Source organism: Gilbertella persicaria (assembly GCF_025201335.1).
Source record: "Gilbertella persicaria strain CBS 190.32 chromosome Unknown B0P05scaffold_43, whole genome shotgun sequence".
In the NCBI taxonomy this organism is placed as follows: domain Eukaryota; kingdom Fungi; phylum Mucoromycota; class Mucoromycetes; order Mucorales; family Choanephoraceae; genus Gilbertella; species Gilbertella persicaria.
The window spans coordinates 1-16,072 of NW_026252004.1; the positions used below are offsets into that span (position 1 = coordinate 1).

General features: G+C 36.9%; 7 protein-coding genes across 7 annotated transcripts; 3 read left to right on the top strand and 4 right to left on the bottom strand.

The window, feature by feature from the left end:
* Positions 1–539: 539 nt before the first annotated feature.
* Positions 540–1,298, top strand: B0P05DRAFT_555518 (uncharacterized protein). Its single transcript, XM_051579801.1, has one exon. The coding sequence runs from the start codon at positions 784–786 to the stop codon at positions 1,012–1,014; it is 231 nt and encodes a 76-aa protein (XP_051431549.1). The 5' UTR covers positions 540–783; the 3' UTR covers positions 1,015–1,298.
* Positions 1,299–3,048: 1,750 nt separating this feature from the next.
* On the top strand, positions 3,049–3,456 carry B0P05DRAFT_476819 (uncharacterized protein; the record flags this gene model as incomplete). Its single annotated transcript, XM_051574930.1, has 1 exon — positions 3,049–3,456. A coding segment is annotated over one exon (408 nt), but the record flags the coding sequence as incomplete, so codon positions are not given.
* A 1,465-nt stretch (positions 3,457–4,921) lies between these two features.
* Positions 4,922–6,312, bottom strand: B0P05DRAFT_555523 (uncharacterized protein). Its single transcript, XM_051579802.1, has 2 exons — positions 5,827–6,312; positions 4,922–5,781 (listed from the first exon to the last, which is right to left on the bottom strand). Exons 1-2 carry the CDS (start codon positions 6,257–6,259, stop codon positions 5,057–5,059), a joined length of 1,158 nt encoding a protein of 385 aa, XP_051431551.1. The 5' UTR covers positions 6,260–6,312; the 3' UTR covers positions 4,922–5,056.
* A 1,070-nt stretch (positions 6,313–7,382) lies between these two features.
* Positions 7,383–7,709, top strand: B0P05DRAFT_590277 (uncharacterized protein; the record flags this gene model as incomplete). Its single annotated transcript, XM_051582795.1, has 2 exons — positions 7,383–7,634; positions 7,701–7,709. 2 exons carry the CDS (start codon positions 7,383–7,385, stop codon positions 7,707–7,709), a joined length of 261 nt encoding a protein of 86 aa, XP_051431552.1.
* A 267-nt stretch (positions 7,710–7,976) lies between these two features.
* On the bottom strand, positions 7,977–10,258 carry B0P05DRAFT_237622 (uncharacterized protein). Its single transcript, XM_051573301.1, has one exon. The coding sequence runs from the start codon at positions 10,176–10,178 to the stop codon at positions 8,250–8,252; it is 1,929 nt and encodes a 642-aa protein (XP_051431553.1). The 5' UTR covers positions 10,179–10,258; the 3' UTR covers positions 7,977–8,249.
* A 120-nt stretch (positions 10,259–10,378) lies between these two features.
* On the bottom strand, positions 10,379–11,725 carry B0P05DRAFT_555527 (transcription regulator HTH, apses-type DNA-binding domain-containing protein). Its single transcript, XM_051579803.1, has 4 exons — positions 11,486–11,725; positions 11,388–11,438; positions 11,195–11,327; positions 10,379–11,152 (listed from the first exon to the last, which is right to left on the bottom strand). Exons 1-4 carry the CDS (start codon positions 11,607–11,609, stop codon positions 10,426–10,428), a joined length of 1,035 nt encoding a protein of 344 aa, XP_051431554.1. The 5' UTR covers positions 11,610–11,725; the 3' UTR covers positions 10,379–10,425.
* A 1,422-nt stretch (positions 11,726–13,147) lies between these two features.
* Positions 13,148–15,853, bottom strand: B0P05DRAFT_555529 (trehalase-domain-containing protein). Its single transcript, XM_051579804.1, has 4 exons — positions 15,689–15,853; positions 15,557–15,635; positions 14,681–15,508; positions 13,148–14,636 (listed from the first exon to the last, which is right to left on the bottom strand). Exons 1-4 carry the CDS (start codon positions 15,788–15,790, stop codon positions 13,237–13,239), a joined length of 2,409 nt encoding a protein of 802 aa, XP_051431555.1. The 5' UTR covers positions 15,791–15,853; the 3' UTR covers positions 13,148–13,236.
* Between the last annotated feature and the right edge of the window lie 219 nt (positions 15,854–16,072).

Below are 16,072 nucleotides of genomic sequence, written 5' to 3' on the forward strand. Positions count from 1 at the left end.
CCATCGTACAGTGCTCCTAAGCGAGAATGGCGTAATCTCTTGTTGGAAATATCTACCCAATCATCATCTTGATTGCGGGAGACAAGCGATGTATTTCTTTTTGCTGGTTTTGTAGGTGTGCTGACTAAGTTGGCCATGTCGGGCTTCGAGGCGGCATGTTGATGTTTGCAACTCGATTGATTGCAGCAGTTGGCTGACTTTTCAATAGACATAGTTGTATCTGAGTGTCCCAAAGTACTTGAGGTTTCGTTGGGTGTGACTGAAAGAATAGGCATCGTATGCTTAAGATAGCAAAAAAGAAAAAAGAAAATAAGAAACAGAGATACTTGGATCTCATATCAGTGTGGCTTATCTGGATATCAAATCGCTATCTGGTCCAATTAAAAACCTTGCTTATTGTCGGACCAATAAACAATGCTTTACTTGTCTCTACATTTTGAATACAGACGATGTCAGTTTTTTGGACAAATCAGAATCAACTTTTAGATGATCAACCTACCTATTTTGAACGAAACCGAAAAGGAAATTTAGGCATAAAAGCGTTGTTATTTGGATGTGTATCTGTAATTATCTAAATGCCTCTGAGACGAATTGTGTAAGTTTCAGTGATATAAGTTTTCGAGCTGTCGCTGAAAAATAAGCAGACGTCCGCTACCTTTCCAAGTGGATAAAGCAGTTGTCATCACATCTTTCGCAGGAACGACCAACGGTACTTTGATTTCTCTTTCGGTATAAGCTAATGGTCTCCACTTATTTGATCTATTAAAAAGAAAAAACGACCTGATGATTGCTTTTTTGGTTCATTTCTTGTTGTGTTTGGAACATTTTCCACTCTTCTTTTTCTTTTTCTTTTTGCTCGATTATATTCTGAGCTACCATGAATTAGAATGTCCACTAGTCTTCGTTATAGCTGAAAGTAAACAACGGCTTATTTTATCTGAATTGTGCAAGTACATCCTAAATGCATGCTTTTTCTCATTTACTAATCGTTGCTCTATATATCGATGGTTTTGATCAGAAATATTTATCCTTGGAGTTGATGCTCTCTTGATGTTAACTTATTATTCCCATTATAATAAACTGGATGTCAAGAGCATAACTATAACGGACAGACTCAGATCTTTTGTCTCTTGATAGGAGATAGCTATGCCTGTGGATAATGCTTAAATATATTCTCCTGATGTTGTTTATTACGCTATCTTAGAGAGGAGCTACGTACCATTATACGCTCTTTTTTATTTGTCTGTCTGATTTTTTATGATTGAATAAAAAGTAATAATCGATATAGACAAAGAGAATACAGCGAGGCTGTTTAGAATGAGTTTATTATGTGAAAAGTAGAGATTTAACGATCAATATCTTTACATAGATATTCTATTAACAACTATTTATATTTTTTTCATGCCAAAACCCAATGTCATTATTGCTGTAGTTGTTGTATTAAATATATAATGTTATGTGCAAGTTACAAAACTTATTTATGGTAAGTAACCATATCCTTCATTTTTTTATAGAAATGGAAAGAGTCAAGGTTTTATACGCTTTCCTCAAATGTAGTAAGTAGCATCCAGTAGATACATCTGAAATTTCTGAAGAATATTGCTATCAATACATCTACAGAAGAAGTCCAAGATGGCCAAATTGTGCGTCAGATTGACAAGAAAATCAGCAATCGAGAACTAGAAAGAGGTTATTAAGATTAAGATTCCGATACTGACGTATTGGTGGTGGGCCCACTGTCCTAAGTAGCCTCTCTTTGTTGAAGCATTTCAAAAAACATTTAACAGAACGAGAAACAAAGCCATTGAAATCACTTAAATATAAGCTATCACATGCCTCACTAATTCTAGTCATCAACAATTCTTTTTCCAAAAACTTATTTCGTTTGACTTTACTCTTAACAACTGACCAGAACTGCTCAATTGGATTCAGTTCAGGGGAATATGGAGGAAGATATACATACTGATATCCTCGAGAGTGAATATATTCTACTATATTAGTTGAGCTATGGATAGGAGCATTATCCATGACAAGATAGTATCCCTTCATTTCTGGATACTTGTCCATTTCATCAAGAGTAGCCTTTAAAAAGCTTAGATAATGGCCTGTCACTGTTCCTGTGCTATAACCATCAGTCTCACGTCCAACCTTTCTCTTTTTGATACGCTTTGGAACTCGCAAGCTAATATTAATTAAGCCATTTGCAAATATTGCACCTAAAATCGATGTTGCGTTTGCTTTCGTTGTAGGCACTGTAACTATTGCAGGAGTGCCTTTCTTTGACCAAGCCATACCCCGTTTCAAATTAATGTGAAAGGCTGACTCATCAAGAAAGACGCAATTTGTTGTGAAATCCAAGACAGTTTGTTGCCACTTTTGAACCCAAGCGTACCTTTGCTGAATCTTTTCCTCGCTGTTCCTTTCTACAAGTTGAAACTGTGCTTGCTTAATGAATAGATTGCACTGAATTGTCATGAAGTTGTAAACAGTACTACGAGAAACGTTGAGACCTACAAAGCTCTGCAATAAATGTTCTACTACTTCAGTTAAAACAACAGAAGGATTCTCGTCAATGTAATTTAAAAGAAAATGCTCATGCTCTTCTCCTAGGATACGATGATGACCTGATTTTTTCTTTTCGAAAATGCTTTCGGGATCTTCGTGATAGCGTTTGACCCATCGCTGGGCTGCCCGAACATGAATACCTAATTGTCTTGCAGCAGCAGAAGCACTTAAGCACTTGCTAAAAATAAATGAAAAAATCTAGTTTTCTCGTCATCAGAGTAAAATGTGTATCGTCGCTTATTGCATAACTCCATATCAACATCTTAACTATTTCTTTCATCTGTAGCTGGATGCATTTTAGGAATAGGTCTTTCTAGAGGCTTATTCATTAGATATTGACTACGAGAACTTATTGTTTCGATAGAAAATAGCACTTCATCAACAACAAGGTCCATGGGGTTCAACTCCGTTCTCATCAACAACATGTCCTTGTCCATCTTCGTATAAAAATTGCATACTCATTTGAATATCTGTAATTTTAAGTTCAGGGTAATTTCCCGGAAACTGCCCACCGCCATATATCTTTATCAGATTGGAACTGTACCCAGTACTCTCTGTAGGCTGTGTAACTCGACAAGCGAAGACTTTGAACACTTTCTTGTTTCTTGCCCAAACAAGAACTCTGTTTGGTCCATGGTACTCAAATACCATTTCCCCACTTATCTGTTCTCCAATCGTGACATTCTAAATGCATTGCTCTCTATCAAGTCTCCCTTCCATCAAAAATCTAGCCTCTATCGATTTTTCTTGGTAATCGTTTCCACTACACAATTTTACATCTGGAGAGCTTACTGGCAACTCATTCTCTACAACATACCTTTTACTGCCGATACAATCCTCATAACTATCAATCGACAAATCCATATTCTTACGAATGGGATTCCCGATTAATTTTAATTTTATTATATTCTACCTTTCCTCTTTTCATAGCAAAAAACAAATATCAAGTTCCACCTTTAGGAGTATGTGTGACTAAACAAGTTAGCACAAATAAAAAAATATTTTGGCACAGGTTATTTGGCACAAAGAGTGCCAAACTTAAAGAGGTTCTTTCTTGAGACAAGTTCCAAGTTTTGAAGCTGAATACCTGCAAAAGCCTTTCAGATCGCTAAAGCGAATATCGTTGCAAGCATCCGATATTCTACTGGTGTGTGTCTCATTGTCTAAAAGATGCTCTCTTTTCAACTTGCTCTTGACAATTGACCAAAATTGTTCAATTGGATTGAGTTCAGGAGAGTAAGGTGGAAGATAAACACAACCATAGCCACAACTCTCAATATACTTTCGGAAATCATCCGCTGTATGAATTGGATCATTGTCCATTATAATATAATCACCTTTGAATTCTTCGTGCTTATCCAAAATGTCAAGAGTACAGGCAATAAAATTAAAATAATGGCCAGTAACCGTACCAACCGTCTTTTTGGCCTTCGAATTTTTTGCTTTTCTTTTCTTTGAAGGCGCTACTGGTCTTCTCACTTGAATATTAACAACGCCAAAAGGTGAAATAGCACCCAGAATCGTTGTTGTTTTAGCTCTTGTTGGTTGAACAACTTCTGCACGAGTCCCTTTCTTTGACCAGGCCATCGTTCTTTTCAAGTTGATGTGAAATGCTGACTCGTCAACGAAAATACAATTACTTTCGAAGTCCAGATCAGTTTCAATCCATCTCTGGACCCATTCGTAACGCTTGAGAATGCTTGAGGGTGAGTTCCTTTCTTTTGAATGAAAATAAGCTTTCTTAAATGACAAAGCGCACTTCTCAGTCATGAATTTATGGATTGAAGCCTTAGAGACTCTCAAATCTTTCAATTCATTTATCAGACTCTCCATAGCCGGATCTAAGGTTGCTGAAGGGAAATCCATAAACTATTTTTCTAAGAATCGCTGGTGCTCTTCGTTGAAATTGCTTGGCCGACCTGTCTTAGCTTTGATTTTCTCTTTTCCATCACTCTGCTCCTTCTGATCTTTCTCAAACCAGTTGTAAGCAGTACGTCGAGCGATATTAAGCTGCGTGGCTGCTTTACCAGATATCAGGCCTTTTTCATAGACTAAGTAGAAGAACCGCTCCTTGGTATCGCTACTGTGCTTAACATACGATTCTTTGCCAGAAGTTTCTGTTGCCTGGATTTTCTTTTTTTGTTCCTCTCGCTTTACTGCTTCGCGCTCAGGAGGGCTTTAGATCTAAGTATTGATCGAAGTTGGTGACGTTGTCCAAAGGATATTGTTTTTTATCAACTTTTATATCAATAGGCTCGTTTCCAAACTCATCAACAACATCGCCTCTTCCATTTTCATAGTATACTTGAATATTCATTTCAACATTTTAGAAAAATGTGCCAAAACTTGAAGTAGAGACGTGCCAAAATATTTTTTTATTTGTGCTGAACTTAAAAGAAAAAAGTGTGCCAATTTTTATCTCTAAGTGTGCCAATAGTTTTTACTGTTATTGACTGCCAAAATAACGAAAATCAAGTTATGTTTACAAGGACTAAATATTGGGTACATTAACCAATGTACATTTTAACGATTCCTTGCACTTGGCCTTTAATTCATGCAAAGGTGAATTTGGGTCTCTGATATCTGTTGAGTGATGAGAAGGCTGATCCATGGCTTTTTGATTCTCTTCTTTTGTTCCAAACTGCAACACAAACTCTTGTAACTGTGGTCCTATATGCTCTACGAACTCATTCAAGTATCGCTTGATTCTCCAGGTAGTTGCATCTTCAATATCTTCATATATTTCAACGCAATTAACTTGATGCCACAATGCCTTTGGTATCTGTGAAATCGATGTCAAGAAGCCCTCTGACTTCTTTTTCGGCACAGTAATCATGGACTTGTAAAACACAATGCGTTTTAGATTGGGCTGTGTACTAGCCAAGATATCAAACAGATGGGAAGATGGCAATACATTGTGTAGCACTACAGTGTCTAACGATACAGACCGAATAATGGGGTAGAGATACATGTCCCAATCTTTACTAGCACAACAAGGGCATCGCTGAATTGGATTATAGCCTATAAAATCAAGCCGACGAATACGGGTGAATGTTTTTAAAAGAGCTTTTTCTAACATGAGTGAAGTAGAGAGAATACGATTATTGTTGGTATCAACCAGCGAGGCAAATGCAGCATCACATACTATATCTAGGCGCTGTGTATTAGCCAATTGAATGAGTTGTAATACATCATCTAATGCGGAAGCATGATGCACTATGTAGTCAAATTGAGATGTCTCTTCTTTTTGACTATGCTTACCTTTTTTCTTAATCCATGTCAATCTTAATTTTTCTGGCTTGATGGTATCAAATGACGCAAAATCAATCATCAGGTGACGCACATGTTGAGCAAGAGCTACATTCATCTTTTGTGACTCTTGCAATAACTGAATCAATTTTGATCGAAAGGGAAAGTTCCGTTGATGACTGGCATAATTCAACAGTGATGGCCATGGCAACAGGAAAGTAGCTTGGTGTGACTGCATGGTTTCCATGGAAATCAGGTACCATGATTGACATACCATAGCAACATTCAACATATCAATTTGCCAGCATGTACAATGGCCATCTTCGCCGTACCGTAAGTGGCGAGTATTGGAAGTGTATCGGCATGCATCATGGCCATGTTGAAGTAGAATATAGCTAAATATTTCTCGAGTAATTTCGACAGGAAGTTGTTGAATGATGCTCATTGTAAGAAAAGAAAGAAATAAAGAAGCGGTATATTATCAAATTTGCATAACGGATACCAGGCAAAAATAAAAATGGGCCACATGTTAAAGGCTATGCTTACCATATGATCTAATTTGAGAGGAGTTCCTTTTTCAGGGCACGTTGGATTTGTACGATGACCCAAAATGGAAAGTGTCTCGAAAGGGCTTTGACTTGGCAAACTATTCATGACTAGATCTTGTTTATGCTCGGAATACATATACATTATTCTTTTGAAGGTTTAATGATCTATTTGCAAGCCCCCTGTTAATATGATCGAATTGATGCGTAAAAAATGGTTCGTATTCATGTGTTTAACGGAACAATGAGAGCAAAACTTCTTGAATTTAAAACCCAAATATTTGTTGATTAATATGTTGCATAAAAGATATTTTTTGTAAATCAATCCATATATCGATTCCAAGAAAACACAAAGAGAATCTATTTTCACTATTCTTTATGAGAAAAAATTGCCCTATGCGATTAATTATCATATCTTTTCGCGTTTTGGGAAATAAATGTCATGTCGAGTCAAGTAATCTCATCATTCACATATTGGTCTGTACGCACATTAGTCTATAGACATATCAAACAAGCATGGTGGCAAGCGAGTACTGTTCAAGCTCTTTCTGAATTCAAAATAATATATAATTCAAAAGAAACATAGAATTCATAAAGCATATATGTGCGAAACTCGATGTCGTTTTGTTAATAAAAACTATAGTTCTAACACTTAGAAGATACGGTAGAAAATACATATATCATCATTTCTGTACATAAAACAGTCTAAAGTGCTAAATTGACGGTTTTTTATTCATGTTTATAAACAATAATAGTCGATCATTGTAAACGCACTACAACTGTTTATCATAAACTTTTTTTTCACTAACGAATGCTGACTTGAGACAAACCAATCAACGTTTACATTATAACTGTCTTTATTTGTCTTTTATTTCTAGGCTAATCGTTTTGCATTATGCTAGATCTATATGTTGATTCAGAACCTTTTTTTTTATTAAAGCATACGAAAAACAAAACAAATACTAGTCTCGTTTAATGTCATATCCGTTATTCTTCATTCTCATCAAAAAAAAAAAAAAAAAAATGCGTGGCCTTACTTTGATTGCAATTGCCCTCTATGGTATAGGGTTTTCAAGTGCTACTGTTATTCCAGCTATGGAAAAGCATTCTCCTGATATCGGAAATGTGCCTGTATTGCAATGTGCTCCTGGCTCAAGAAGTGACATCTTAGAAACATGCACCCGGCCAACGGGAGTATTTAACAAGCGTTACATTGGTGCTAGTGTCAACGTTCCTTGTGAAGACAGTTTGGTCTACGGTTCTACACACGGTTTTGTACGTCCTTTTGACTTTAAGAAGCGTCACCTCGATTAATACTATTCAACCTAATTGCTTTTTTAGCTAATGTAAAAGCTAAATAATAGGGGAATCTTCTATAGGGTTGCCTCAGAGACTTTATTATTTTAAGTACAATCAATATGAAATACAACTCTCTTGTGTGGTTAAAGCAGCGTAGATAGTGAGTTAAGAATAATATTTGTGGCTGCAGTATTCAATTCCTTTCAAAACGACTGATGAGATTGCTAATACTGGAGTTATCTTTTTAGTTGACGAGACATAAATCTTGAGGATATTATTGTAATGAAGAGAGACAATAGTGTTTATAGATCACACTTTTTATAAACAAACTGTTTATTCAAATAGTTTAGGTGCCATTATTTGTTTTACTTAATCTACAAGTTGATAGTACAAGAGCTTTTTATGAAAGTGTTCTTGTTATGCCCATTGATAACATTCTAGGGACTCAATATATATATACAAAGACGAAGCATGTCACTATTTTACTTTTAAAATCAAAAGAAACGATATCCGAGAGAGCGCGACCATATGAATGCCTAGTTACACAACCAATGTTTATCTTAGACCGTATTATATTTACAAGTCGCTCTATTACAAGGTCACGGTGGTTTGTACTACTTTTTGTGGATCCATTACAAGCACAGGCCTAAATTCATTAAAGATCTCTTGATGCAGATACATATTGATAAACTCAATCGAATCAAACACAATATGAACTGTCAGGTATTCTTGTTCAAATCCTTGAGATTCTGGTATTTCTTCCAGGCTTAAATAATCCAAAGCAACACGATAATAGCGAGTGTTGGTTGTCGTTACCTTAAGTATGAAATAAGCATCGGCAAACGCCATTTGCTTGGTCAGTAATTTCCCTGTTTGTACACGGACAGGCGTGACATCCAAATGAAGCCGTTCCAGCTTTGTCTGAGGCATATAGATGACAAATGCTTTTTGAGCGCTCTCCCAAACCCCACTGCAAAACCAAAGTGAGAGATACTTGAGGGAAACAAACGTTTGGGACATTTGCCTAAATGTCTCTGGGTGTATCCAAAGTGCATGACCAGCAGATACCTCTAGTTTCATCACCTGAGGATAGACTGTATTATTGTCCATGAGAGTATCGTCGTAGCAACAATGCCTAGGCAGTAAAATAACTACTTTCTCCACCTTTACTAGTTGCTGCATCATTTGTTTAAAATGACTGGATATCATCTCTGTGTATTGATAGAGACCACCTAAGTTGAACGTGATGGTATCAATTGTGTAAGGCAAAACTTGTGTCAATAAAGAAATATCACTTTCTGTTTGAGGATCAAAGTAATGCGTCATTTGAGCTGTGCGTTCATTTATATTGGATGTCAGCTGAAGTAGAAATTTAGACGCATTCGCAGATGCATTGTTGTAGTCAAATCCAAACTCGGAATTGTTATTGTAAAGTACGATCGTCAAGTGCTTCTCAGCCGCTCTGTGAAAATGCTTCTCTAATATGGATCTTATATAGTCATTGTTGTTGTGATAGCTGATATTGATAGGACGAAGAAGGTAGTGTTGACGCAAGCATAAAAAATCTAAAAATTGACAAGCGAAAACAGTCCGTTGAATCTCTGTCCATTCGTCTATGTTGGCCACCACAAATCCAATCGTCCATGTCTGTAAACCAGTCATATAGCGTATAATAAACTCAATTGTATTGATACAGAAATGCGTCATGGTCAGCTTGAGTGACTGAATACCCATCCATCTCTCTTGTATCGCAAGTCGCTCATGCCATGGCTTTTTTTGTAGGTATCGCTCAACGAATCCATCTTCATCTTCTCGCTTTGTGTACATATCCAATGATACCAGGTGCTGACAACTTTCCATCACATCCAAGCATTTTTCCATGGTATCAATATTATCTTGAGGAATAATCTTGAGATGTTCCAGTCGTGAAAACCCGCTTAAAAATTGAGTAATACCGCCCATTTCACGTGTGATATAATCATGATCATATAGCGCTAATTCAGTTGTGCAATGCCGTAGTTTGTAAATCGTTTGCAGATATGTTTTTCGTTTCTCGGCCTGTAACAATACCCAGTCTACGCGAAACACATTGAGAGAAGGCCAATAAGCCAACATGGCATTGGTCATATCGTCTTTTCCAAAATACTCGAGATCGATACAGTTGCCCGAAATGACTAGTTGTTGAACATGAGGGAAATGAATAATCAAGTTCTTGACAATATCGCTTGCTAAAGAAAGTCGAGCTCGACTTGGCATGGTGTAGTTGTGACCAATGGTAAATTTCTTGACACAGCCAAATGAATGTGTGTTCACATGTGTCAAAAAACATTGAAGGAATTGTTCCACATCATATCGACTTTTTAAAAAGACATGTTCGAGAAAAACTCGCTGCGCAGGTAAATACCATGCTTTGCAAACCTTTTGACATTGAAATACGTTGTGTGAGGATAAGAATCGAAAGATATACTCCCATATTTCAGGTGGTATCAGTGAAAAATCGTAAGGTCGTTTGTTGGTCATTTAGAAAGAAAAGAGAAAGAAAATAGAAAATCATTACGCATAACTATTCTCATTGGCATTTTCAATAACCGCTTTGTGTCAGGTTGCCTGATTTAGTTACAGACATTCCGCACAAGAGATATACGACAGTTGGCATTCCAAAAAGTCTGTCTCGGGTGCGTCAAAACAAACAAACAGTTCAAAATTAGATCTTCAAAATGCATCAATATCGTCACTTTATCAAATAAGCAGGGAGTTTTATATACTTTTAATCCTCATCCCAATGGATTCTAAATTCTTGATTTCCTACCATGACTTTGCTTGGTATATAACCATGATCTAAAGGCTTAAATGGTCTCACACCGTCATCTTGAGACAAACGTTGTAACAAAAGTGTAGCATTAATAGTCTCTATGATATCTTTCTCACACGAAGTTTCAAAAGCAGGAGACGCAGGAAGAAGAGGAGGAGGTGACTTGGGCGACCAAGAGTCTGTTGAAGATGGGCTATAAATAGGTGTAATACGAGGCTCCGAAAACCTTCTCTCCAACTGAAAGATAGGAGGCAATAAGCTTTCTTCTTCAAATGAAAAACTGGGAACAAATGTGGGTGAGGGTGTTGTATTCGGTGATTCACTGAATCCATACTCTACATCATCATTCAGCAACCTTGAGAGCGACATGCTCGAGACAATTTTGCTTTTCTTCTTTCGCGGCAACTGGGCTCCTGCTTTATCCCGTGGGATTTTGGTACGCATCAACTCGCGCTTATAGGGGCGTTGAGAAGATTGTCGCATCGTTGCCGGTAAACTGTCTCGTCGATTGGAGGATTTGAAAGAAGGGGCATTCTTTGGGTTAAGTAAAAGGCAACCGTATTCGGGATGCGAAGGGTCAAGTGCATCTGTAATAAAGCGAGGACCAAATATGGCTGCTAAATCTTTACGAATAATCCATGCTGTTCTCTTACAGAGAATATAAGCAAACTCATAAGGGATCCTAACAATTGTGAGTATCATGGTTTTATTTGTCGGTTTTTACCAAGTGCCTTGAATCTTAAGAAAACCTCCTCGAATCTTTTTGACTCTCAACTCGGGATTAGAGTCGACCATTTTTACAATATCGGCTTTCGAGTTGCCAAGTGATTTCCAAATACCGGTAAAATGGACATATCCTTATTTAGATTACAACGAAATTTAGTACAAACAAAAACGGATTCATCAACGGACTTTACCCGATTCTCGATCCCACATAATAGGCTGCCCATTGATGGTATATTCATATACTGATCTTGTTGTTAGCCTATATTGAACAAGATACGCAGTTTATTACCTGGTATATAGCCTCTTGGGTCCAAAGAGGTAGAGTATTTAGCTTTTTTTACTTTAATTAAACGTTGTGTAGGAGATGCAAATGGCCTGAATCTCGGGCAATCATTCTCTGTAGCACAATTCATGTTGAGAAAATTCAAAGAAAGAAGAGAAAAAAAGAAATAAAGTAATGGTTAAAAAGAAAAGAAAAGAAGAAAGCTGGAAAGAGAAAGGAGCTTTTTTTTTTATGTGTGGATTTTTTTCTGCTAAATTTATTTGCTAGAGAGGGATCCGAGAAATGTTTAATTTATGCTCTTTTGGAGAATGTAATGCAGCATGATTTGTTTTGTCGATCATCATAAAAAATATACTTGTTACGAGTGGCATCATTTGACTCGCTTTTTTCTTTCTTTACATTAACATTCATTTTGACGAGTATCACTTTTCGTAATTTTGTTGTCTATTGGATATAAGCATTTAATAAGCTTTTTTTTTTTATTCATTTTTTCCAGGTCCATCACAGTGTAAATTCCAGTAAAGAAAAGAATGTTGCAAGTTGAAAAGCCACCTGCTATAAGCACCTTATTGTCATATTTGAGAAACACAGTAGACATCGGCTGTTGTTTTTAAGTAAGAAACTTTATTATCCTTTGTTTCCTGCTTGTGTTTGATAAATCTAATCGTCTTAGTTGAAAACCATTGTATAAAATAGTACAAAAAAAAAAGAAATAAGAAATCCAAAATGGACCAACTCTAAATGTTAATTCTACCTCGATAAAAATGACTCAACGATGCTAACGAAAATGAAAACAAATCTTGTTTACCTCTAAAGATCATGCCCCTTTTCACATCAATAAAGTTTATACTTCTTACTGACTATTGATTGCAAATGTGGGCCAATTGAGTAACTTGAATGCTTCAAAAACTTTATTATGGGTCCTTTAAATAGCTTCATGATCTAGAGATAACAAGAAGCATTTTCCCAGTTTCTTGGTAAGACACAGTAAATTCTACCCAAACTGCCTGACAGATCATGGATGGTTTTTTTTTTGTGTGAATCACTCAAAAACTCGAGAAAGAAAAAACAGTGATAGTAAATGTAGAGCGGTGTGCATATCTTTCAAAAATAGGCATTTGATATTATCTTTTGGACTGGAATTGATGCTATTCAGAAGCTTCTTTTTGATGCAAAGTTCCAGAACTCTTTTTTGAGACAAGAGAATTTGTCTCTTTGTGCAACCAATGCATCGAAAGCACAATGTCAATAAAAAAAATGAAATGATATGTCAATGACAAACAGTTTCATACTTAAATATTTTGTCACATGATACTTCTACCTAAAATGATGCCCCTTGAGCGTTTACATTTTGCATTTATCGTCAGACAACACAAACATCGCAAGTAACTTTTTATTTAACTACAAATAACTAAATGAGATGATGTATACTATATCCGGAAATGAGCAGGGTGTTATCAAATCTAAGCTCAGAGTACGTTACAAAGTTCTAAAGAAAAAGGTTACAGGCAAACCAAAGGGAAAAAAGAAAGTAGAAACTGTTCTTGACCTGACTTCGATTTCATTTTTTTTTTGAATTAACAATTATGTTTCTTATTTTGTATTCCTATGTCAACAAAGAGCCCATCTTAGACTGCAAAGTTATGCAATCTATAATTTCCAAGTGTATAATTTTAAATATGCTATTTTTATTGTTTACTGGTGCAATATAAATGTTTCTTTATGCAATCTATTCCTGGAAATGGTGTACAAGAGATTTAGTGATTGGAAGTAGGAGCAGTAAGATAATCGCCGTATTTGGCTTCTTGAACAGGCTGAAGTTTAGAATCGTTTTCTTTTGGTTCATCGTTGGTAAAGTAGTTTTCCAAGACTTCAGGTGATTTAGGAGCACTGATGGATTGTCGATTGATGTCGCTTGGCTTGATATGAGTCACCACAGCATCAGCTTCTTCGCGCAAGATTTCTCTAGCAGCAATAGTGGATACGCGACGACGAGACAAGGCTTCCAATTTTTCAGCTTCAGACAACTTTTCTTCTTCAGCTTCAATCATCTTCTTGAACAAGAAGTCTGGATCTGTCAAAGTGCCTAGTGCTCTTCTTAATTGTGTGCTAAGATACGTCAAACCCACTTCAAAGGAAGCGTTCATCCACCCAAATCCTTCACGAGACACAAACTTGAAATCAACACCTACGTTACCATATTCCACTTGAACTTGATGCGACAAGTTAACCACATCAAATTTCTCGGGCACCACACCATTAAAGTCCACAAACGACTTGGTGATGGTGTAAAGGAAACGGTACGCCAAACGAGCGGCAATATCATCCATGCCATAATTCTCAAAAGCAGCCCATGTCATGATTTGATGAGGAGCCCAACCAAAGGGGAAATCCCATTGACGATTAGGACGGTCTAGACTAATTTGGCCTCGCGATCGCTCAGTACCAGACACAATACCACCTTTGACTTCAAACTTGTAGAGACTCATGGCCAGTTTTTGAGCTTGATCTTGAGATGCACAGCCTGCCCACATCATCCAGTAAGCAGTAGCGCTTTCGTACGTCGTCATTTCTTCTTTGACAGTATCATAGTCATAGTAAAGATGTTCTTTTTCGTTCCACAAGTACTTGTCAATACGCTCTCTTCGTGCAGTAGCTCGGTCAGACCATACTTCTGATGTTTGCTTGTTACCGTCAAAGTCTTCCAAGTCGTCATCCAAAATATCTCGGATACAATCAGCAAGGTCGGTTTCGTACTTATACAAGAGAGCATTCAAGTCAACCGTAGCCAAGTTAGCACAGATACCATCAAAGCGATAGGTTGTATCATGGCCGGATTCTCGCACAGCGCGATCATGCAAAAAATATTCATCCAATTCGGGTTCTTTGACGTCGCCATTGTTGTACAAGGTATTGAATTCGGGAATCGAGACGTTGTATTTTTTAGCATATTTTAAAACGACATGATCGAAATGAGAGGCTTCTGTCTCAGGAGGAATACCAAGTCCTTCAGGGCGGTAGCGAGAGAGCATGGTTTTTTTATCTAGACGAGGTTCAGCCATCCAAACAGTATGATATTCTTTGATAGCGGATTTTAAAATTTCTCTTAACCAAGCCTTGTTTTCTTTTTCTGTAGCAGGATCCATAGCTTCGTATACTAGAGAAAGAGTTAGACAGAAAAAAATGTTATACACACTTTACCTCGAATAGCAAGATCTGTTAAAAAGGGAGGTTGTGAGCGAGACAAGTAATAAGAGCGATTGGCATTCAGAATTTTTCCATAGTGCTTGATCTCATATGCAAAATTTTCTGCCATGCTTTTCGCCAATTCAATTCGGCCATCAGCCAACAAACCCAATGATTCAAAATACGAATCCCAACCATACATCTCATTGAATCGACCGCCAGGTACAGCAAAGGGAACACCACGAAAATCAACCTTGCCATCTTTATCCTGAACCTTATGCATCGCAAGTGCCAAAATACCAGGCTTGTCATTGATACTCTTGACATATTCAGGTGTAATCTCCTTGGGCAAGTACTGCACATCTAAATTAATATGTTTCTTTTCCTCTGAGACACGCTTATAGTAATCATAAATCTCAGTTTCATTATAAGGAATATAAATGCGATTGGTGATATCCAGTTGTCGGTTTTTGGGATCAGAGCAAATGAATTCCAGACCCTCGCCATCAATGCGTCGAGTGAGACTGTCCCAAAATAGATGGCGAATCATTTTGGATAGTCGGTCCACTGGGTTTTCATTTAAGCGGTCTTCATCCAATACAATGTATTTACGGCCATAGTCTTTAGCCAATGCGAGTTCTTGAAGCAAGTTGGATAACATATAGTTACCTCTGATATGGAAGCGTTTGTATCCACCAGAATCAGCTGTACCAAGAGAAAGCGTTTTGGGGCCAAGATCATTAATAGTAATTTGAAAATCACCATCCGTGTCTTCTTGTTCCAAAATTTGTGCAAGTGTTGAATCGACTTCAATCAAGAAACGACGGTTTTTTCCTTTATCCTCTATAATAAAGAATGAGTTATGCTTCATGTCTAATGCATGTTATTTACCATAAGATGCTCTTCGTTGAATGCCAGAGTTGGAAGGATCTCTTGAGTCACCAAAATTGAAACTTGATGTACCACCTCTCTAAAGAAAACAATCAATACAACCATGTCATATTTATTCCTTTCTATACATACTGTGTAAGTTCTTGTTCTATGTCTAGGTCCATTTCTGCCAGAAGTATAGTAAGTAGCAGCTGGGGCAGTAGGATCAACGGATTCTCTTCTATTATCAATCATTTGTTATATATTAAGAAAAGAAAAAAAGAATAAAATGTCTTGTTTTTCGTTATTCAATACCCTTGGAGATTATAAATAATTTATTGCTTTTAGTCTTGATCTTATCTAATTCATCTGGTTTTGCATAAAGTGTAATGACGATAGGCGTAAAACTTCTAGAAATTAAACGCCAGATTTCAAACCTGAGATAAGCTTTTTGGCCTTCAACTCAAACATGGCCTCTATAAAAACACGTATTGGTTTGAATGTCTATCATACCAATGATGTGTATATATGTACAGT